Source organism: Odocoileus virginianus, chromosome 18, assembly GCF_023699985.2.
Source record: "Odocoileus virginianus isolate 20LAN1187 ecotype Illinois chromosome 18, Ovbor_1.2, whole genome shotgun sequence".
Lineage (NCBI taxonomy): Eukaryota > Metazoa > Chordata > Mammalia > Artiodactyla > Cervidae > Odocoileus > Odocoileus virginianus.
In genome coordinates this window covers 16,916,795-16,940,808 of record NC_069691.1, presented here as the reverse complement: position 1 = coordinate 16,940,808, position 24,014 = coordinate 16,916,795, and the positions used below count along the sequence as shown (strand labels likewise).

At 40.8% G+C, this 24,014-nt stretch overlaps 1 protein-coding gene across 6 annotated transcripts in view; it reads left to right on the top strand.

Moving 5' to 3' along the window:
- PIP5K1B (phosphatidylinositol-4-phosphate 5-kinase type 1 beta) overlaps positions 1 to 24,014 on the top strand; it is a 323,645-nt gene that overhangs the window by 139,711 nt on the left and 159,920 nt on the right. For 5 of the 6 annotated variants that reach the window (XM_070480384.1, XM_070480385.1, XM_070480386.1 and 2 more), the window contains one exon: positions 21,005 to 21,135. In XM_070480384.1, the coding sequence (XP_070336485.1) occupies positions 21,005 to 21,135 (131 nt within the window). Of the gene's footprint in view, positions 1 to 1,693; positions 1,712 to 21,004; positions 21,136 to 24,014 lie in introns of those variants that run through there. The other variant, XM_070480388.1, reaches the window with a different exon arrangement.

The following is a 24,014-nucleotide window of genomic DNA, read 5'->3' as shown; positions in this document are numbered from 1 at the left end:
ATACTTGGCTTTAGAAGGCTACGTAAAGAGTTGATTAATTTAGAAACAGCTTAGCTTGTGGAATAAACATGTCAGTTTAATATATGACTTGAGGAAGTTTCTGTAGTCTGGTTGGGTAAAGGAGTAAGTTTGCCCCACAGTCCCAGAACTGCCCCTGTGTGCTCACTTTCAGGCCTCTATTCTCAGTGACTCTTAATTGAAAGTTAGCTTCCCTCTGCTCTTCGCAGCTATGAATTCTGTTGTTGACAGTTTAGATGTGTTGTTTTGTTTGGGGATCATGATATAATTTGCATAAGCAGACATAGTATTAAAGAAGATAGTTAAGGATATAAAGACTAATGAATGCTGTACCCTTATCCATTCTTTACAAAAAACAGCCCATTCAGGGGACCCTGTGGCTGGTAAGGGCAAAGTCTACGATGGCAGCAGTAGTTGAAGATGGAGAAGAGTCCAGGGGGAAAAGGTGATGAAAAGGCTGCTGGAACCCTTCCTGTATATTGTGTTCTACTCGGGCACTGAGTATAATAAGAATGATTTGTATTTCCTTGTTCCTTTTTGAATCTTTAGCAATTTCCATATTGTTAGGGTTTTCCCCATTACCAGGTGGCTAAATTCCAAACAAATTAAATCATGATATAGAGACAGCTATTTCCAATCATGCTCATTTTATAGGACTGGTGGCAGGTGGTTCCCCTCCCCTGAAACTGACACTGCTTGGTGATGCAGACTCATCAGTGTGTGTGACTATGGTGCTTGGCATCAGGACCCCCTGTACTTTTGTCTAGCAGCCCTGTTTAGCGGTGGCTGATTGAAGAGACTGGGGCTGCTTTCATCCCTTTCAATTCACAGTGAAACACTGCTCCTCTCGGGAAAAGCTATTTTCTTACCCAGCCGAACTGTAGAAAATTTCCCCAAGCCACATACTATACCAGGTATGTTTATTTCACAAGCCAAGCTGTTTCTAAGCAACCCTCCACAGAGCTGCCTAAAGTCAAGTGTGAGATATTGGTGCTGGAAAAAGGGTGAAAGGATTGTGCACAGGACCAGGTTGTTTCAAAGCTGACTTGGAAGAGCCAACATTGGAGATATGGGTCAGGACAAGGTCAGGAATCAGCCAGAGAATCTGCTTTTCAATAGCAGATTCAAAGAACACAGAATCTGCTATGACACAGAACATAACACAGATTTCTAGACAGAAGACTGACTTCCTTATTTGCATCCTGAGAGTCAGCTACTGTGGAGCCTAAAGAGGGAGAACCCCCACATTAGGCTTGATGTTTCCATAGCATCATAGAATCTTAGTGTTGAGATGGTCTTTATCCATCTGACATCATCTGCCCAGTCATTGAGCAAGGCACTGTGGTTAGATGGCAGACAGGTTAGCATAGTTGGGGAGAGAGAGAGAATGGGGTCAGAGGTTTGGGCTGCAGAAACCCACCACAGTTTCCTCTAACTGTTACCAAGAAAGAGGGAAGGAACCAGCCTTCTATTGAGCAATGGCCTGTGGGTCAGTTAACTTTCTTTGTAATAGCAGGTCATCCACCAGCTGGGGCCATCTATGATCCATCTTGAACTGGGCCACTGGAAGGCTGGTTTGTTGGGATCAAATCAAGAGCTTCTAAGAAACCTGCTGAGAACAGTCACATCACCTGATGATCCAGAAAGTTTTCTGAATCTGGTGGCAAGCTCCTGTAGAAGAATCCTGAACTAGGTGTTTATCTATCGGTAACTCTGACACCAACTTCTATGACTTTAGGCAACATCACAATCAATTTAATAACACTCTGAGCTCAAAAGAAAAGGACCAAACACATAAGCAGCACCCTCAGCCTTTACCCAGCTGGGGCTTCTGGAAATTGCATGTGGGTGAAGCAAGGTTGCTTCCTCTTCCTTCTGTTGTGAGAAATGACTACCCTGTTCTTCTTTCTCAGTATCAGTCTTACTTACATGAAGGGTTGTAATCTAAAGTAGGCAAGATGCAATTACTTATGTTTTTTAAGGAGCAACTGTAATGGGTGGAAAAAAGCAGAAAATGTTGGAATGCAATACATTAAACCTTGCAAAACAAGTGACTTCGGGTTGGTGACTGCATAGACTGCAAAATGAATGTAATTAGAAAGTACACTTACAGAATATTATGTGGGTAAGAGATTTTGGCTATCATCCAGTCAAATGCCTTCATTTTACAGAGGCGGAAACTGATGCTCAGTTATATCACCAAGTTTCTCAGTCTCCAGCCACCCTGGTAGCAGAGGGGGCCCCAAACTCAGGTTTTTCTGCCTATTGCTGATCCCAAATATCTGTTCGTGTTCAGTTGTTAATATGGTAGGCTTTATGAAATGAGGGCAGTAATCATTGTGAATATCTTTTTTTCTTCTGTTTTTCTATGTTTGGTGAAAAAGCTGGTTGCTGGTAGAGCTAGGGAACCTCCAGTCTGGACTTTGCACGTGTCTGGACTTCGCCCTGCATTCCCCGTGTCCAGCTCTAGGTGAGAGGAGGGAGGAGACGGCCTGGGACAGTAGATGGTGGCATGGTGCCCTGGAAAGGATCTGGGAGAAGCTTCTCCAGCAACCTGGAGGGTGGTGAATGCAGAAGTATCTTAGGCAGGCAGGGCCCGATGGCAGAGCTTCTCAGGGATGCAGGGAGAGGTACTGGCTGCCATCAGTCCATCACTTTCGCCTCAGTGACCGGCAGTCCCCTGGCAGGGCCTCTCCCATTCCATCCCTGTTGCAGCACTGGTGTCCAGCTAGGTTTTGATAATGTTTCTATTCTAGAGACCTAAGGAGTTTTTCTGGCAGAAGGGACTAATCCTAGCTCCTGGGATGAGGAAAACCACAGTTATTTGAAAGGCTTTGATGGGAGGGATCCAGAGACAAGAGAGGAGAAGCCATCAGACATGAATCGAGGGAGCTGCCAACAGATGGGATAGTCCTGAGCTCCTAAAATGCCTAGGGTTTTTTTTGTGTGTGTGTGTTTACTTTATTTATTTTTTTATTAGTTGGAGGCTAATTACTTTACAATATTGTAGTGGGTTTTGTCATACATTGACATGAATCAGCCATGGATTTACATGTGTTCCCCATCCCGATCCCCCCTCCCACCTCCCTCTCCGGCCCGATCCCTCTGGGTCTTCCCAGTGCACCAGGTCCGAGCACTTGTCTCATGCATCCAACCTGGGCTGGTAATCTGTTTCACCCTAGATAATATACATGTTTCGATGCTGTTCTCTTGAAACATCCCACCCTCGCCTTCTCCCACAGAGTCCAAAAGTCTGTGCTATGCATCTGTGTCTCTTTTTCTGTTTTGCATATAGGGTTATCGTTACCATCTTTCTAAATTCCATATATATGTGTTAGTATACTGTAATGGTCTTTATCTTTCTGGCTTACTTCGCTCTGTATAATGCACTCCAGTTTCATCCATCTCATTAGAACTGATTCAAATGAATTCTTTTTAATGGCTGAGTAATATTCCATGGTGTATATGTACCACAGCTTCCTCATCCATTTGTCTGCTGATGGGCATCTAGGTTGCTTCCATGTCCTGGCTATTATAAACAGTGCTGCGATGAACATTGGGGTGCACGTGTCTCTTTCAGATCTGGTTTCCTCGGTGTGTATGCCCAGAAGTAGGATTGCGGGTCATATGGCAGTTCTATTTCCAGTTTTTTAAGAAATCTCCACACTGTTTTCCATAGCGGCTGTACTAGTTTGCATTCCCACCAAGAGTGTAAGAGGGTTCCCTTTTCTCCACACCCTCTCCAGCATTTATTGCTTGTAGACTTTTGGATAGCAGCCATCCTGACTGGCGTGTAATGGTACCTCATTGTGGTTTTGATTTGCATTTCTCTGATAATGAGTGATGCTGAGCATCTTTTCATGTGTTTTTTAGCCATCTGTATGTCTTCCTTGGAGAAATGTCTGTATAGTTCTTTGGCCCATTTTTTGATTGGGTCATTTATTTTTCTGGAGTTGAGCTGGAGGAGTTGCTTGTATATTTTTGAGATTAGTCCTTTGTCTGTTGCTTCGTTTGCTATTATTTTCTCCCAATCTGAGGGCTGTCTTTTCACCTTGCTTATAGTTTCCTTTGTTGTGCAAAAGCTTTTAAGTTTCATTAGGTCCCATTTGTTTATTTTTGCTTTTGTTTCTAAAATTCTAGGATGTGGGTCATAGAGGATCCTGCTGTGATTTATGTCAGAGAGTGTTTTGCCTATGTTCTCCTCTAGGAGTTTTATAGTTTCTGGTCTTACATTTAGATCTTTAATCCATTTTGAGTTTATGGTATTGGCAGAAAGACAGAAATCTAGATCAATGGAACAGAATAGAAAGCCCAGAGATAAATCCACGAACCTATGGTCACCTTATCTTCGACAAAGGAGGCAAGGATATACAATGGAATAAAGAGAACCTCTTTAGCAAGTGGTGCTGGGAAAACTGGTCAACCACTTGTAAAAGAGTGAAACTAGAACACTTTCTTAACACCATACACAAAAATAAATGGCTAGGGTTTTGTTGTTGTTCAAATGTATGAGGTTCTAAGAGAATTTTGGAAATGGTTCTATGATTCTAAAAAAGAATGCAATGTAATCCTAGATCTTGAAACATAGAGTTTAGTTACATGGGCTGCTGCTGCTGCTAAGTCGCTTCAGTCGTGTCCGACTCTGTGCGACCCCATAGATGGCAGCCCACCAGGCTCCCCCGTCCCTGGGATTCTCCAGGCAAGAACCCTGGAGTGGGTAGTTACATGGGCAAAGCATGTTAAATCCCTACTTGAAGCTGTATACAGTGTTTCAGACTATCCCCTGACTTTAACCTGATTATTGAGGTTCTTGAAAGATATATAAATAACCTCAGATATTTCTGTCTGTACATTTTAATTGTATAGTCTTTTGTGAAAAATGACCTAGAATTTATCTTTCAGATATGTAGTGTTTCTGCACTTCAGTTTATTCACCTATAAAAGGGAAATAATAGGGTTATGGTGAGAAATCAGTAATGCAAATAACTTGGCCTGTAATAAACACTTAAAACAATAACAGCGGAATCTAAGGCAGTATTATAGAAGTATGTGTACATATTTATCTCACAAAAGAAAAATTTATATTAGGGCCTTTAAATACTTAGAACCAACCTTTTTGTATTAAGGAAACACCTAAATTCCAAATTGTAAAGCTCCATCGGATAAATACTAGCATTAACATTTCAGATCTCTTTGTTAAAAACTCTCTTGACATTGTTCTTCTGTGGTTTACCAAAAATATGGGCAGCACTACCAAGCAAGTAGTACTAACATTGTTAACAATTACTGTTACGATCATTTAACTTAATTGTGAAAGGAGGAATAGCTTCACTCCTCTTTCTTTCAGGAAAGAGCTTGATTATAGGAATTTAAAGAGCAGCCATTTTTTTTAATCCTTTGTCAGCATCCATCGTTCCTTAGTTCTGACAGCTGCTGGTTCTGTTCTGTAAAGAACAGAGAGGTATAACAGAGAGGTAGAAGACTGACAAACAGCACATCTCTAGCAAATGGTGCTTTTCATTATCAGTCTATAGAGATTACTGTATTTTCAGTTTGTAAAATTATTTTTGTTTTATGTATGATTCCATCACATTCAACAATTATAAGACTTCCCCTTCCTTTCTTGTAAATCTTTGATCCTTGACCTTTGCCTATTTCATGATTATTTATTTCTGTAAAAAACATATATATGCATATGAGTATTATTTTCCTTAAATATTATTTATATTCATAAAAGTCCCCTCTGGCCCACTGAAAGAGTTTATCCTGAAAATTAAACTAAGGGGGAAAAAATAAGCTAGAAGAGATTTGAAAGAAGGAAAGCTATTTTTACTTCTTCTAGGCCTGCTTGTATACCATCTATTATCTTCCTCAATTAATCATTTTTTATAGATTAGCAAACTTAGTTATTAAAAACATTATGACTAATACAAATTGAGGCAAAAATGGAAAAAAAAAAAAAACAACAAACCAGCGACTCCCACCTCCCGCTACCACCCTAGGAAGAAGTTTCATTTCTGTTTTTATTCTCTTTATTCAAGTAAAGATACAGCAATTAAGCCCTCCTGTTTTATGAAGTCAGAGAATTTACTTCCTGAATTAATTAATTGCAGGATAGTGACCAATGGCCCTGCCAACACTACTGAGCATTGAGAGATAGTAGATTATTTCTCCTCCTTAATACATTCTTTTAAAAGCTGAAGAAGTCAGTCAGTGGAGTGAAAGCAAAGGTTTAAGGTCTCTTGAAGTTAATAATAAAAGATGGAACGACACTCTCTTATATACCACTGGTAGTTCCAAAAGTATATTAAATTTCCCTGCAGGTCTTAGCCTCCCTTAAGAAGTTGCAATTATCCCCTCCCATCACCTGAAACAGCAACAACAGCGGTGCGTGTGTGTCTATCTTCATATGCAGCAAGAGCATAAAAGGGCAGGGGTATAAGTGGGGCAGGGATTAATGTCCTCTCAGTATAGATGGGTCTAATAGAAGTCTGGGAAGGATGGATGAGAGTGGAGGTTCCTCAAGGGTTTCTTTTCGGGGGGGAAGGGTTGGTGGTTTGTCCTCTAGCTGCCCTGTGGAAAGCTGGTAGACAAGCCTAGATTTTAATTCTGTTTCTAAAGATTCTAAAATGCCAATACTGCAGTGAAACTTCTCTACTTTGGCCCTATCTAGGAAGCCTTTCCTTCAGGTGCCCATGTCTCTATGTACCTGAACTGGCAGAGTTCTGTGAAACTCCTGGGAACTCTGGAGGAGTGAGGCTTGGCTTGGCCCTGGCCCTGGCCCACCTCCACACCTCTGGGCACAGAGAGTTACCATGACCTTGCTGGTCAGTGGAAAATACAAATAAAAAAGAGTAGACGCTGGCTTGATATTGTCTGGAAATAGACCCACAGAGCCAAGAAACAAGTAGTTAGACTAACCATAGAACTTAGCTGAGCCTGTGCTGAATTGAAAGACCCAGTCGGCAAAGCTGATATCTCTATTTCTAGGTCCAGTTATGATGTCAGATGTGACGATTATGAACATGAACTCAGGTTAAGAGATCTGGGTTTGAGAGCTTTATCACTTCCTCGCTGCGTGGCTCTGAATACTTCTTTGTCTTTCTGAACCAGTTTCATCTTAGGTAAATCATTACCTTCTATGTTGAGTTGTTCTGATGATACACGCACCTAAAGGAGAAAATGGCTCTGACACTCTCAGGAGAAAGCCCAGATGACAGTGAACTCCCAGAAAAATGCCCGCTAGCTAATAGAGTGGCGAAACGGTCTCAATGTGCCCCATTTATTCCTCCCTAAGTGGAATGAAGCCGAGATTTGGTAAGAAAGATACTACCCTGATGTGCATACAGTTCCAGTTTGAGAGACCTGATTGCGTCACACAACAGGGGTGTAAGACTCTGAAGGCACAGTTAAACATGCACCTTTACAGTTTCTTTGTATCTCTCTCTGAACAGGTGTGTTTCTCAACCTCCCAAACAGCCCCCAGCCTGCTGGTTTATGTTGCTCCAAAAGAATCCCCTGTCCCCATGAGCTGATTATGGAGTACATCTCTTATTTGTTACTGCAAGAAAGCATTTTTTAAATTGTGAATATGGGCATAAATTCTGAAGTACTGCTTCAAATTGGAAAAGCTATCTAGAGAAGTGGAAAATTTTGTTACAGTAAAAAGGAACAAACAAGAACTATCTGGTAGATGACGAATAGCAGTAGTTGCTGCCCTGTGAGAGCCTGAAATTCACCAATAAAAATACTGAAGAGCAGACATGGAATCTTATTCTTTTTAGAGTTTCCAGGGTGATTATTTTGTAAATGTAGTTTCACTGATATAAAATAATTGAGCATGTTATTAGGGTGTAGTGTGTTACCGTAAAACAGAAAGAAGAGTATGACTTTAAGGGTGGATAACATAAGGAACTCACAAAGAGGGTCTCCCTCACTAATGATCAGGAAGATGGAAACTAAAACAGTAAGATTCACAAAAATTAACAATATTAATGATAACAGTGTTGGGGCAAGTTTGATGCCAAATTCATTTTCTGTTGATGAGTATACAAACTGATGAAGTCTTTTTTTTTTAAATGAAATTTCTTTTGGAGAGCATTTTGGCATTACCAACAAAAGTATAAATGCGTATCCTTTAACTCAGCAGTTCTTTTTCTAGGAATCAATGCTGCAGAAATCTGCAAGAAAGAGATGTTCAAAGTTATTTGAGCAAGGATGTTCATTACAGAATATTTTGTCATTAAAAAGAGAGAATAAGAACCCCAATGTCTACCAATAGGAGGGCAGTTGAAGCAGTTGTGTTTACACACCAACTATGAAAACCTGTGTTATTAAAAATGAGAATCTGTATAGATAGACATGGAAGAATATCGTGTAAAAAAAAACACAAAATGCAATAGAGCATGAATAATAAGATCCCATTTAAAAAAATTTCAATGTATATACATGTGCTTATATTAATGTTTTCAATGTGTTATTATAAAGAAAAGATGTGCGGAAGGATACACACCAAAGAAGTAACGCTAGTTAACTCTGAAGAGGGAGATTGAGAAAGGGTACTTTTGTGTTTTACTTTCTATAGCTAAGAGTTGTCTGACTTTTCCTCAGTGAGTGTGGGCTACAATTTAATTTTTTTAAATTAAGCAATACTGTCTGTGCAGACATTTCTCTTTCAGTTTGAGTTATCTCTGAGTCTGCATCACTTTTCAAGTAGAGAGCATTTGGTCATATGTTCATTGATAAACACTTGGAATATAGGTTCAGCTACGTGTAAAAGCAAGAACCTGAGTGTGACTTAAGCAAAATTGAAGTTTGTTTCTCTCTCAAGGAACAGTTCAGAGGTAATTTACCTCCTCTTCAGAGTCACAGGGGCCCAGGTTTCAATCTTGGTTTTCTGTTGTCCTCAATGGACAGCTTCCAAATAAGATCAGTCGGGGCTGCTTCAGCTCTGGCCCTTGCAGCTGCAGAGGGCATTCTCCTCTGTGTAACTATGTGACCGGGCAGTTGGTCACATCATTTGCTCTCATATCTCAGTGGTCAGAAATTAGACACGTGACTACACCCAGCCTCAAGAGAATCTAACAACTACCCAACTCGAGTTTCTGTTACCATATGACAGGGGTTCTCAGTCTTATCACTATTGGCCTTTGGTACTGGCTAACTGTTGTGGGGACTCCCCAGAGCATTGTAGGACCAGCATCCCTGGCCTTTATCCAATAGATGTCAGTAACACTCCCTAGTTTTGACAGCTAAAATTGTCTCCAGTCACTGTTCCATGTCTTCTGGAGGACGAAAATCAACCCTTACTGAGAAAAACGTCTAAACAAGAGGGGTGAAAGGATTTGGGGGACAACTAGCAAAATCTGCCGTAAGCATTGTGTGTGTTGATCCCCCACAAACAGTGCTTAGCACTGATGTAATAGTTTCCCTTTAAAATTGACACCCCCCCCTTACAAGGAAATATAATACTCGAGACCCAAAGTGTTTCTGATTCTAGGAGTATGAAAATCCAGTCCTTTGTTATTTTTATTTCTTGAACCTGAATTTGTATCTGCATCAAGTAAATACTGTTTTTGTTTGAATATACAAACAAATGAAGCTTTTTTCCCTAGTGTTCATTGTAGTATTAATGGTACTTGCATTGTGTCACATTTATGATGAATATCTCAGTCTATACTGTAATATTTCTGAAAGACTAATATAGCAGCATTCATAATGCCATTCTGTCCTAAATCAAAAATTTCATCTACAGTTGATGGCATGTCTCTTTTAAGGGCAATTAAGTGTGCATAATTTGGCACTGCTGAACACCTTGAGTATAGTATTTTTCTGTTAATGAGAAATGTTTGCTTAATATGCTTTTCCATTCCAGTGAGAGTATGTGCTTCACTGCCAATCATATAAATGAGGGGAAGATCATTTACAAGAGAACACGAAATTAAGTGCTCTTTGTTCTGCTTTTTCTAACATATTTAGAGAATCAAATCTTTCTTCAAACAGGTGAATACACTGGGATCTTGTTATAATGGCTGCTTAGCAATAAGGAAAATTTACACAGAAAGCACATCTGTCTTGGGCTTCTTCCAAAGTTGTTGAGTGCCTAATGTGTCAGAATGACCTTGTTATAAGGCAATTTCACCATGTATAAGGTCCATACAGGCACAGCGGAGGACATCATTATAATGGTGCTCCAGCATTCTTGTTTTTGAAAATGTCGATGACTGCAGAAATTGTATCAGAAAAGTAGTTGCCAGCCATGAAAGTAACAGTACCTCCAAAGTATGAAACCACTCGTACTGGGAGAGGAGAGTAGTTGTGTCCAGCTCCTGGGTGAGCAGACACTGTGTGTAGAGACGAATGGAGCCCTGGACCTGGAAGCCTCAAAGGGGAGCAAAGGAAGATGGGAACAACACTGAAGGCAGGGGGATCCGCGTGAGTGGAGGCCAGGAATCACATAGCAAGTTTAGCAGGAGACTGTGATGAAGATGTAGATTTGTGCAAACTGTCAGGTGTGTTGTGCAGCCTGAACAGCAAACTGTCCACCAGGATTTGTGGTCCCTCTCCCATAGCAGAGCAGGACCTGGAAAGCAGCAACAATGCCAGTTCTTCCTGTGTCTTTGTGAAGCCACATGGTTCATCCTTGCTAGTCAGCTATGAGTGGCTCGTTATCTTGGGGTGTCCCTGGTGGCTCAGTGATAAAGAATCCACCTGCCAAACAGGAGACTTGGGTTTGATTCCTGATTGGGAAGATCCCCTGGAGAAGGGAAAGGCTACCCACTCCAGTATTCTCATCTGGAGAATTCCATAGACTGTACAGTCCATGGGGTCACAGAGAGTCGGACATGACTGAGTGACTTTCCCTTTCACTTTCATAAGAGTATAATAGTTACATGGGTTTCTAGCATGAAGGCTTTGTCCTAAAGAAAATAAGATTTTAAAAAAGGTTGTCACTAAGTCATGTTTGACTTTTTTATGACCCCATAAGGTTCCTCTGTCCATGAGACTTACCAGGCAAGAATACTCAAGTGGATTGCCATTTTCTAATCCAGGAGATCTTCCCAATGCAGGGATCGAACCCATTTTCTGCATTGGCAGGTAAATTCTTTACTACTGAGCCACCAGGGAAGAAGCCATTTTAAAGATTAGCAAATTCCAAACATGCCTTTGTCATCATTCAAAATGTATTTATAAACATAGTAAAAATGCTTTCATGGAAGGATATTTCCATTCTTACCTATAACACAAAATTTAGAAAATCTGAGAAGTACAAGGCTTGAAAGTAAAAGTCGCCCAACATCCCACAAGCCAGAGATAATCACACAATCTGATATATTTCCTTCCTGTCCTGCTTTCCTCTGTGGATGTGTATAAAACATCTGTGAGTTTTTCTTTTTCAAATTTTGTTGTATATATTTTATATCCTGCTTCCTTAATGTAATATTTTTAAAGTTATAGAACATTTTTAAAATATGGTTTAAAGGCATAAATTGACTAGAGTTTATAAAATAATTTTGTCAAATATTCTCGACCTGTACTTGGACTTTTTTTTTTCCCATAATTTTATTTATTCATTTATTTTTCGCTGTGGTGAGTCTTCGTTGCTGGGCAGGCTTTTCTCTATTTGCGACGAGCAAGGGGGTTGTGGTGCATGGGCTTCAAGTTGCGGTGGCAAGTTGCTCTTCTCTCTCCCAAGGTTATTCATTCAGCCCTTTGGGTTTCAATACCGTCTATATGCTGAAAACACTCAAATTCAAAAGTTCAGCCCAAACCTCTGTTCTAAGCTCCAGACTTGTACCTTGACATCATTTGGATGTCTCACTGGCATCTCAAGTAGAACTCAATTTGCCCCCCAAAATGTGTTCCTCCCGCAGTCTTCCCAACTCAGTAAAGTAACCTTGGTCCTCTCCACTGCTCAGGGAAAACACTAGAAGGCATTCCAGGACTCTTCTTTCCCTCATTTCTAGCTCATGGCAAGTTCTGTTTATTTTCCTCCAAAATCCACATCTCAACGTGAACCATGACACATGCATGTGTGCTAAGTTATTTCAATTGTGTCCAACTCTTCATGACCCCTGCCAGGCTCCTCTTCCCATGGGATTCTCCAGGCAAGAATAGTGGAGTGGGTTGTCATGCCCGCCTCCAGGGGATCTTCCCGACCCAGTGATCAAACCCATGAACCTTGACACTTGCCTCCTAATCACTTTTCCTCATATATTCTCTCTAGTCTGTTCCTCACATGGCAGCCAGAGTGAAGTTTTCAGGTTAGACAATAAGTCTTTCCTTATGGAAACACATCAGATCCTTAGCAGGATCTATGAGGCTCAGCCCTAGATTCAGCTCATCTTTGCAGCCTTCAATTCTGATGCTCTCTCTGATGCTTACCTTAATTCATCTACAGTGATTTGCTTTCAGGTTCTTGAACTGCTGCTTCTCTATGCCTGGAAATTGATTCCCCTGTCTCAGACTGTGTATGCTTTCTGTTAGACCTTCCCTAACTCTCCTCCATTCTAAAGTGGATCTCCTCACTTTTGGCCTGATCACATCACCCTGTTATTTGTATCACTGCCTATTATGAATGCATATCTTTAATCTCTCTTTCACTCACTAACCTAGAAACTCTCATGAGAGCAAGAACAGGACCTTTTTTCTTTTTAATGCTTTCCCCAACATCTAGCATAATGCTTAGGTCACAGAAAATTCTCAAATCTTTGAGAATGACGATCTAAATGAATGAACATCATGTGACTGAATGGAGTTCTAAGGGGAGCTCTTCTCTTTACCTAGGCAACACTGGAAAAAATTCTGAAGTCTATCTGAAATAGAGGGTGGAGTATAGAATCATGGGTCCCCAAAAGACAGCCATGCCCTAATGCCTAGAGCCTGTGATGTGTTACTTTATATGGCAAAGGGGACTTCGCAGGTGTGATTAAGTTAAAGATCTTGTGATGGGGAAGTGATCTTGAACTATCCAGATGGACCCAATGCAATCACAGAGGTTCTTGTAAGAGAGAGGCTAGAGAGTCAGAATCAGGGGAGAAGATGTGAGACAAAAGCAGAGAGGAGACAGAGAGAGATTAAGAGAGATTTGAAGATGCTGCTATTATGAAGATGAAGGAGGGGACCACAAGGCAAGGAAGAAGGGACACAGCCCTCCCAACACCTTGATTTTAGGACTTCTGATCTCCTAAACTGTGAGATAATACATTGTGTTGTTGGAAGACATGAAGTCTGTGGTCATTTATACAGCAGCAGTAGAAAACCAAATCAAGGAGGGACTGGAGAAATGGGTTGAGGAACCCATAGCAAGAGGTGGTCCCACCTGCTTTCAGAAGACATTCCGCTTGCCTGTCTACCAACTATCCCATTTCCATAGTCCTACAGTCAGTTTTGTGAAACCTGTCCCTTTTTTTCTTAATTCTCTCATTGGGACAAATAAGAAATCTCTGCTTTCTTTCTTGAGTTCAGGTTCAGAGACAAGAGAGAGAACCCAGAACTGGACTTGAGCTGTGGCAATGAAGGAGAGGGGCAGGGTCTCCCCAGCCAGACAAGGACTGTTTTCTCTCGTTCGTTAGAGGTGTTGTACTCAGTCACTTTAGTCATGTCTGACTCTTTGCGACCCCATGGACTGTGACCCACCAGGCTCCTCTGTCCATGGAATTCTCCAGGCAAGAATACTGGAAGGAGGCCCTCCTCCTGAGAATCTTCCCAATGCACAGGGATAGAACCCAAGTCTTCTGCATTACAGGTGGATTTTTTTTACCGCTAAACCATGAGGCATGGGGGGACGCCCCCTTTAGAAGTGTTACTGAACCATTTTTTAACCTTCTGGTTTAAGGTGCTTGTCAGTGTACATCTCTGATTTAGAATTAATCTCCACATTTGTGGTTTTGGGAAAGGATGTCTTGTGAGAAAAAGAGAAAGCATTGGATCTCCTCCTTGGGAAAAATGCACACAGCAGAAAATTTCACAGGCAGTTGTTTGGGGTTCATGGACCTGTAAGGTTATCTTGCTCAAAGGATAGAGGGTGTGTTTAGAATCTTTTAAAAAAGATGTTTGTTTGTTTGTTAATTTGGCTGTGTCAAGTCTTAGTGGTGGCACACAGGCTCAGTAGTTGTGGCGCATGGGCTAAGTTGCCCCACAGTATGTGGGATCTTAGTTCCCCAACCAGGGATTGAACCCACGTTCCCTGCATTGCAAGGCGGATTCTTAACCACTGGACCACCAGGAAAGTCCCTAGTGTGTTAGGGACTCACTCAGTGTGAGGCTGGGAAGGACTACATTGAAGATTGGTTTCCATGTCAAGCTAAGATATTTGGAGTTAATCCTATGGTGAGGATACTACACACCTAGTTTTCAAGCAAGGTGGTGACAAGATTAGATCTGTACTTTAAAAAAAATTACTCTGGGATAGTTAGGGACTTTGGGGAGGTCATGTACTTTTATATTTAAAATGGGTAACCAAGAAGGACCTACTGTATAGTACAGGGAACTCTGCTCAGCGTTATGTGGCAGCCTGGATGGGAGAGGGGTTTAGGAGAGAATGGATACATCTGTATGTATGGCGGAGTCCCGTCACTGTTGACCTGAAACTATCACAACATTGTTAAATGGCTGTACCCCAATAAAATACAAAATAAAAAAGTTTGAACTTTGGGAGAAAAAAAATCACTCTGGCATCATGTATATTGTCTATAATCCTATGTTTAGGCCATCAGATCACCTGAGGTGGGGAGAAATGTTGTTGACTTGAAATGTTTTAGTATTGAAGACCAGTGATATCAGATTGCATATTAAGTGATCTAATTTCATAGACAATATGCTGTAGAAAGCAGTTTCCTGTAACCAATGTAAAATCATTAAAATCTTACTGCTGTCAGGATCATTGCTCCCCTAATAGCAGGTTTGCATGGACGTGTAGTCTCATTGATAGTAATCATCATCATTATCTCTTTGTTCAAGTACTTCTCAGCTTCAGTCAGACCCATCTCCTGCAGAGAGAATGGAGGCCAGTAAAGCAGCGCACACTGGTATGACACTACTGGTGCCTTGTAGACCAGGGTATCACTCCTGGCGTTATCATGTACTTGGCCAAGGGATTTAGGTCAAGTTGGTCTCCCAGAGTCCAAGTTTCTTTATAAAATGGGCATTAAAACCCCACCTACCTACATAACAATTGTGACAACTGAATGCAGTCATTAGAAGGTAGTATTGTGAAAACCATAGCGTATTATCTAAATGCAAGCTGACATTAATTCCCCTTTTAGTGTTACCATCACCCCTGCACAAATTTGGGTAGTAAAGAGCCATGAATGTAAATAAATGCGATTTGCTTTTGTGGTATTAGCTGGTTCTTTCTCCAAATATCACATGCTTTAGAGGTGTTTGTAATATCCATACAATATGTTGCCTCTACTTAGCTCTTGAAAAGTCCTGAATTAAATGTAGACTCTGTTTGGCTATGTTCTGAAATCTGAACCTATGTGTTTTGGTGATGCTAATAGTAAAGAATCCACCTGCCAATGCAGGGGTTGCAAGGGATGTGAGTTTTACCCCTGGGTTGGGAAGATCTCCTGGAGGAGGAAATGGCACCCCATTCCATTATTTTTGCCTGGAGAATCCCATGGACAGAGGAACCTGGTGGTCTACGGTCTATGAGGCTGCAAAGAGTCAGACATACTGAGCACAGAGGGGAAATGGTTACATATCAACGTGTTTAGAGCATATGCAAAGCCACACAGAAAATTGGAAGGACCACATGTGTGTGTGTGTTTGAATCTGCTAATGAGTTAGCAGATCTGTTAGCTGATCTGTTGGTAGGCATGTTGGTCTGAGAGGGCTTGTTGGTGGGCTTCGAGTTTAGAAGGAAAGAACTGTTGGCTCTAGAAGAAGACAAACCTGCACTGCACAGGGCAGGTTTGTAGTCATCATGATTTACTGGTCTGCTAATCAGAAACTCCCGTTAGCATTTCTAAGTGTTTTTGTAACTTTAAAACACATCTTGCTCAAGAGTGACTGTGTCAGAAAATACTATGGTTTCTCCCATCTTGGTCCCTGTGCCTAATGTCCAATAGGAAAATGCCAGGTGGTACAGCCTTTCCTGCTGGTAACTTAGAAAACCATGTGCCACAGTGCAATCAGACATATCCATGAAATAGTCGAGATGCTTTTGAGTTATACCCAATGCATCTATGCTAAAGCATTTAATCTTACACAGAGATGAGGAGGAGGTAGCCAGAGGTAGCCATCCTCCCTTGGCAGCAAAATATCTCCTTTTGTTTGTATCTCCCCATGTTATTAGTAGTGACTTTAACAGAGATGTTCATATTGGTTTACCAGGTGGTTTACAGGTTTCTTTTAGGCTTACCCATGATTGAGTATGATTAGTAGCAAATAAAATATTTTATTCCTATTTCATCAAAAGGCATGGCTCCCACACAGCTGCTTCCTTTGCTGAGGTCAAACAGCCAGGCTTAAAACAGAGCTTTTGACTTTGATTCTAGATTCATTTTGAAAAAAAGAGACAGGGAAGTGGCATGGGCTTTGCAGGCAGACTCTGCCATGTGCTAACAATGTGAGAGAGGCAGTCATATAACCTTGCTGAGCTTCAAATCCCCACCTGTAAAATGGGTGTGATTCTCCCTCTCTTCAGTGTCCTTGAAAGGGTTAAATGAGGTCAGAGATTCTGCTGTTAGAGGCAGCACAGTACTTGTTTATAACCTGGATCTGGACTGTGGAGCCAAACTTGCCCAGGTACAAGTCCCAGTTCTACCTCTTTGCTATCCGTGTGACCTCGCGTAAGTAACTAAACCTACTTGAGTCAGTAAAATGAAGATAATAATAGTACCTACCTCGCAGGGTTATTGTGAGGATAGAAGAGTTAATATAACCAAAAGCACTTAGAATAGTGATTGCCTCATAGTGTTTTCAGTAAATGCTCTTGAAGTGTATGCCATAATTATGATTGATTGTGATTATTATTGTTGTTATCCATATGTCAAGTCCCTGGCACAAATAGATGATTAAAAAATATTCACTTTTATTAGAACTTCTCTCATTTCTGTCTTCAGAGCACTTGAATTTTAAGGATCATGAAAAGAAAGTAGTAGTATTATTATAAGTCTGTTTTTTTTATTTAACTAAACAGATGTCAGTGAGCTCCTTTCCAAAATCTTATTCCTTCAGGAACTCAAAATTCAATCTTGTACCATAGGAGAAAAAAGTTTCTTGATGCTCCTTAGAGCAAGAGCAAGTTTTTGAGCCTCACTGCAGACTTTCCAAATCAGAAATTTTGGAGATGCAATCCATACGTCACTTTGGTTCTTGTTTTTCAGTGCTTGCTGACATTTTTATAAAGATTTGTTCTTTAGAGCAGTTGTAGGTTAACCAAAAAATTGAGAGGAAGATATAGAAATTTCCCACCACCCCCTGTACCCACACATGCACAGCCTGCCCGTTGTCAACATCCCCCACCAGAGTGTTTCACTGTTACAACTGATGAACCTACATGGACACATCATAATCACCCAAAGTCCACAGTTTATATTTCGGCTCACTCTTGATGGAGTACATTCTATGGGTTTAGACAAATTCATAATTATGTATATCCATCATAAAAGTGGACTTTCCCAGGTGGCTCAGTGGTAAAAAATCCACCTGACAATGCAGGAGACTCAAGGGATGTGGGTTCGATCCATGGGTCGGGAAGAGCCCCTGGAGAAGGAAAAGGCAACCCACTCCAGTATTCTTGCCTGGAAAATTCCATGGACAGAGAAGCCTGGTGGGCTGTAGTCCATGGAGTCACAAAGAGACACAAAGGAGCATGCATGACACACCATCATAAAGGAATTGTGTAGAGGGTTTTCCCTGCCCTGAAAATCCTCTGTATTCTACTTCCTCTCCCCAACCCCCTGGCAAGCACTGATCTTCTTACACTCTCCATAGTTGTGGTTTTGGTCCATTTTAACAAATGACCCAGTGATTCTCAGACTTTCTAAAGTTTGCAAGTACCAGATATAGACTGCTGCAACTTTGACTACCTTCTGTTGCTGGGGGTGGGATAAGATTGCTGCTACTGCTGCTAAGTCGCTTCAGTTGTGTCCGACTCTGTGATCCCATAGATGGCAGCCCACCAGGCTCCCCTGTCCCTGGGATTCTCCAGGCAAGAACACTGGAGTGGGTTACCATTTCCTTCTCCAACGCATGAAAGTGAAAAGTGAAAGTGAAGACGCTCAGTCGTGTCCAACTCTTAGCGACCCCATGGACCACAGCCTACCAGGCTCCTCCGTCCATGGGATTTTCCAGGCAAGAGTACTGGAGTGGGTTGCCATTGCTTTCTCTGGGATAAGACTGAAGGGTCGTTAACAAGGAATTGGGTATCCCATGTTTCACATGTGTTCCAGTCCAAGAAGCACACTAAATGACTGAGTTAAGCAGAAATACAGGTATTTCTGGAAGCAGAGTCAGGGGTGTGGTAAAGGAAGGAAAAACAGTTTGAGAGTGTGTGCGTCTGTTGATAGATCTGGAATAGAAAGTTTCAGACCGTAGGTGTCTTCTGGAAAATGCTGATGTCACATCCTGTGCCATACTGCCCTGTGTGACAGATAGGAGAAGAGAAACCTTTTGAATTTTTATGTGAGGTTAAAATGAGAAAAATTCATTTCAGCCTTCAGAAGTCAGAGCTATTGGTACAAAAGGTCACTGATGCCAACTGGTGGCATTGCTGAACTCGCAGTGGGAAGATTAAAATAGCAGCTTTTTGTTTTTGAAGTACTAGTTGCACTATTTGGGCTTGACTCTCAGTCTTTTGCCATCTTGCTGCTCTGGGATCGTAAGTAAAAAGGCATATGTAAAGAAGAAAAGCCCCAGGATGTTTCTCTTAACTGCACAGAAGGGGATAGTATAATAGTTGTCCTCACACTAAGGCTGATATGATATTTGCAGTGAAATAAGCAGAACGATTGAATGATGACTCCATGGGATAGTGAGGGTTACTGATTGTATAGTGGAAGTGACTGAGCCGTATGAATGACCATGACCATTTCAGGCCCAGTCAGCAAATATTTCCTGGAGACCCAGCCCTATGTAAGATGTGGTTTGCTTGGGGTTCACCCTTCAGTGACAGCATTACAGAGCTTAGGGAGAGGGACACCAGGGGATTGGCTCTAAGATAATGGTTTGGTGCCACATGTATTGTGTTTGTGATGATAAAACAGTGTCCAAGGAGGTTCTGAAAGTCATATGCATGGAGCCAGTATTTGAAACCATTAGGAATGTATTGATCATCTACATAACTAAGGAAATTTGAGAATCAAGGATCCAACTTTTAGGGACAGCAATTACAGCAAACAAAATATGAGAATTTAGTGAAGAAATGAGAGACCATCAGAAAAGGTAGACATGGACACAACTGTGTTCTATCACAGAAATCAAGAGGATACATTTTTTCAAGAAGAGATATTTTTTGATGTTAAAAGCATGAAGAAATTTTTTTAAAAAACAGCAGCATCTGGGAAGATGGAGATGGGTCTTGGACTTGCTAAGTGAAAATGTTAACTCAAAAAGAATATTTTTTATTAAGCAGGTGATCTTTACTACATTCATTTTAAGGCGTGGTTTTTTAGCCTCAGCACTAATATTTGGGGCTTGATAATTTGTTGTTATGAGAAGCTATCCTGTGCATTGTAGGATGTTGTAACAGCATTCCTGACCTCTACCCTCTAGATGCCAATAGCACTACCACCACCAGTTACGACAACTAAAAAATGTCTCCAATGTCAAATGCCCCTGACTGAGAACCAGTGATTTAAGTATTTATTTTGTTCCCACTGTCTAACTGAGAGTGATAATCGCTCTGTTGTGTTGGACTCTTTTTTTTTTTCCATTTATTTTTATTAGTTGGATGCTAATTATTTTACATCATTGCAGTAGTTTTTGTCATACATTGAAATGAATTAGCCATGGATTTACATGTATTCCCCATCCCGGTCCCCCCTCCCACCTCCCTCTCTACCCAATTCCTCTGGGTCTTCCCAGTGCACCAGGCCCGAGCACTTGTCTCATGCACCCAACCTGGGCTGGTGATCTGTTTCACCCTAGATAATATACATGTTTCGATGCTGTTCTCTTGAAACATCCCACCCTCGTGTTGGACTCTCTGCAACCAATAGACTGTAACCTGCTAGGCTCTTCTGTCCCAGTGTGTACTATATTAAACATTGCAAGGCGTAAAAAAAAATATGCCACACTTGCACCATTAAGAAGAGTGTATTCTGATTTTCCTAAATTAAGTTATTCTATTTCTCCTATTATGTTTGTTGGTTAAAACTATATGTACATGCACACATGTGCACACACACAAATATATATGTCATTCCTCCAAGTTAACTTATGTCAGTTTAACTGTGGAATAATATTAGAAAAGCAGTAAATTTAAAATATTGAGCTTCCAAACCTCTGTGTTTTATTATAGATAAGTGAAGGAAATTTTGATTATGAACCCTTGGCAAGACTAGTAAGCAATTTTCAAATTAAATTTTGTGTATTCCAAAGGCTGAAATTATTTTTTACTCTCTCATTTCTTATGAAGCCAAAATACTCTTCCTGATCCATAGAAATGTTACAGAACTTCTGATTTTTTAAAAATGTGACTGTACCAATTATCCTTTGGTAGAAATTATAATGCTATATTTTGAAAGTTTTTAAGTTCTTAATAAAAGAAATATGGAGATTTTGGACAGTAATTTGACCTTAGGAACATTTATAGGAAAGATAACCACCAAAATAATTTCATGGAAAGAAGGGTCCTTGATGTTTGGAAAGGATTCTCCATCAAAAGAAGCATCCTGTCATCTTTCTAAACCTAGCTTCCTTGTTGCTTAGGAACAAGAGAAGAAATCTAACCTCACTCTCCTGTTTTTGCTACTTGTGACATTGAACAAGGTCCCGACTACTGAGGCTAACGCTGAAATCCTTGTTTTCCCTGCAGACTGCATCATCTGCCATCAAAGGTGCTATTCAGCTGGGAATAGGATACACAGTGGGTAATCTCACCTCCAAGCCAGACCGAGATGTTCTCATGCAAGATTTTTATGTGGTGGAAAGTGTGTTCCTGCCCAGGTAAGAACATTGTTTATTGTGATGATTTCCATGCTAAGGAACCTTTCTTGTGACATCCCCATATTGAAGACTTTTCTCCTGGTATAAGACTTTTCTACCCATGCATGTGTACATCATGTACTGATGTTCATGTTGGACCTTGGTGTGCCCAAAAGTAATCCAAGTAATTATTACTTTCGGTTGCATTAAATGGCTTGCATTTTTTTTTAACATGGCCTACATTTTTATAGCAGATGGTAAATAGAGTTCATCCTATGGGTCAGCTGTAATTAATTAGTTGTAATAATGCCTGAAAGACTGTATGGAGAAAGACTTTGAAATTCAGTGGGGAAGAGTAGAGTAATCACAAAGTGATGTCTGCATAGGTTTAGAAAAAGAGGGCACCTGGGACGCAGCAGATGGTGGCAAGTTTTTGCTGTAGCCCTAATTTAAGAAATGAGTTGGGGAACCCGTAATTGGTTCTGCTATCTAAATATTCTCATGTGTTTCCTCTTTTAAGTCTCCTCCAGAAAACTTAAGGGGATTCCCCTATGTTGACAGCATATTTGAAAAGACAGCCAAGTTACCCGTACATGTCACCTCTAACTTTATCATGTGCATGCTAACGTGCCAAGTCACTTCAGTCGTGTCTGATTCTTTGCGACTTTACGGACTGTAGCCCACCAGGCTCCTTTGTGCATAGGATTTCCCAGGCAAGAATACTGGAGTGGGTTACTATGCCCTCCTCCATGGGATCTTCCCGACCCAGGATCAAACTCACATCTCTTAATGTCTCCTGTATTGGCAGTCGAGTGTTTTTTTTTTTTACCACTAGTGCCACCTGGGAAGCCCCATACTGGGGGGATAAATCAATTAAATAAATCTGAGATGGATGATAGTGATGGTTGCACAACAGTGTGAATGGACATAATGCCACATAAGTATACGTTTAAAAATGGGTGAGATGGTAAATTTATATTATGCATGCTATACCAAAATAAAACAAATAATTTAAAAGTCTAATGCTCAGTTAATGCAAGAAGAGAAGTACTCACTATTAAATTGGAACTGTCACTACCACTGACAGGACTTTTCAAAGAAAGAAGATAGATACTCAACTCAGGGGTTTGGAAGCAATTATATTGTCTTTGTGGCTATAAGGATTGACTTGTCATTTATTTTAAAGTAAATGTTTCTCTCTAAAATAAGCCAGTTTTATTATCAATTATTGCTAGGCTCGAATGAGAATGGTTGGGTGACACTTCTTCTCTCCATGTTTTCATTGTCTTTAAAAATCTTCAGGGAAATGGTACTTACTTTTATTTCTTTGTCCAGGCGTCAACTTCCTAGAAATAAAAGCTTTAGATGAGTATGTCCATGTAGTCGCAACAGAGCACATAAAGAAAGTCAGCTATAAACCCAGACAGCCTCGTTCTTTTAAAATTTATCATCTCAGCATTATTTTTTGAATTGGAATATAATCGCTTTACCCCAATGTTTTGTTACTTTCTACTGTACAGTGAAGTATATCAGCTGTGTGTATACATATATCCCCTCCCTCCCAGCCTCCTCCACCCATCTAGGTCATCACAGAGCCCTGAGCTGAGCTTCCCGTGCTGTACGGTGGGTTCCCACTAGCCAGCTATTTTACACATGGTAGTGTATACATGTCAATCCCGATTTCCCAATTCGCCCCACCCTTCCCTTCTCCCCTGTGTCCACATGTCCATTCTCTACATCTGCATCTCTATTCTTGCCCTGAAAGTGGGTTCATCTGTGCCTCATTTTGCTTTAAATCCTCTTAGCTAAAGGACAAAGTTGGCCTATGAAAGGTTAGAAGTTTGCCTCTCTTTCCCTTGCAGTTATGAGAACTAGTTTTCATGCGGAATATGGACAACCCCAAGCCCTAAGATATAATCCTGTCTGTTCATGACATTGTTATTCTCTCTGTGGCTGGAAATTGTCCTTTGTGTTTTTTAACAGTCTATCATTCAAAAAAGTATGTATTAACCATTTTTTCCTCTTTAAAGTCAGGAGGTCATGAGTTTATCTTAATCTTTTGGTATGTTCTGTTAGGCTTAAATTCTTTTAAATGTGTTTACAGAGTATTCTAATTCTCATGGTCTTCTGGGGACTCTACTCAAACCATTCAACCTTTTTCGTTTTTTGGGTTTTTTTGAGTCCTTTTGTGAAAGGATGGCTGGCAGTGAGTTAGGGCACTAGAGCAGTTATAGCAAAGATGGGTGTACAAAGAGCAGGGTGTTCCATCCTGGATGATCTCTTCTACTCACTCTGTCCAATCAACAGAGCCAGCCGTTGATGGGCACCAGGAGGAAGCATGTGGTCCTCAGGCCTGCAGCATCAACATCATCTAGAACTAGTTAGACATGCAGGTTCTTGGGCTCCCCGCTCCCAGATCAACAAAATTAGAAATGCTGGGGCTAGGACCCAGGAATCTGTTTAATAATTGCTCCAGGTGACTCTAAGCACATAGAAGTTTGAGAATCACTGAGTTGGCACATTGCTTCCCATTTTAGAGTAACAATTGTTCTAATAGATAACAACTTTTGTTCTTGGAGCACATAAAACCCCAAGTGATTTCAAAATTAATATCTTAAATATAAAAATTATATATATTTAACAATTGAATTATACATGACACTCTATGAGATACCATACAACAAGGAGTGCATAAATAAGGTCTTCATAGACACTTTTAGGGGGCTTCCCTGGTGGCTCAGACTGTCAAGAATCTGCCTGCATTGTGGGCGATCCAGTTCAATTCCTGGGTGAGGAAGATCTCCTGGAGAAGGAAATGGCTACCCACTCCAGTAGCCTTGCCTGGAGAATTCCATGGACAGAGGCTACAGTCCATGGGGTCCAAAGAGTCGGACACAGCT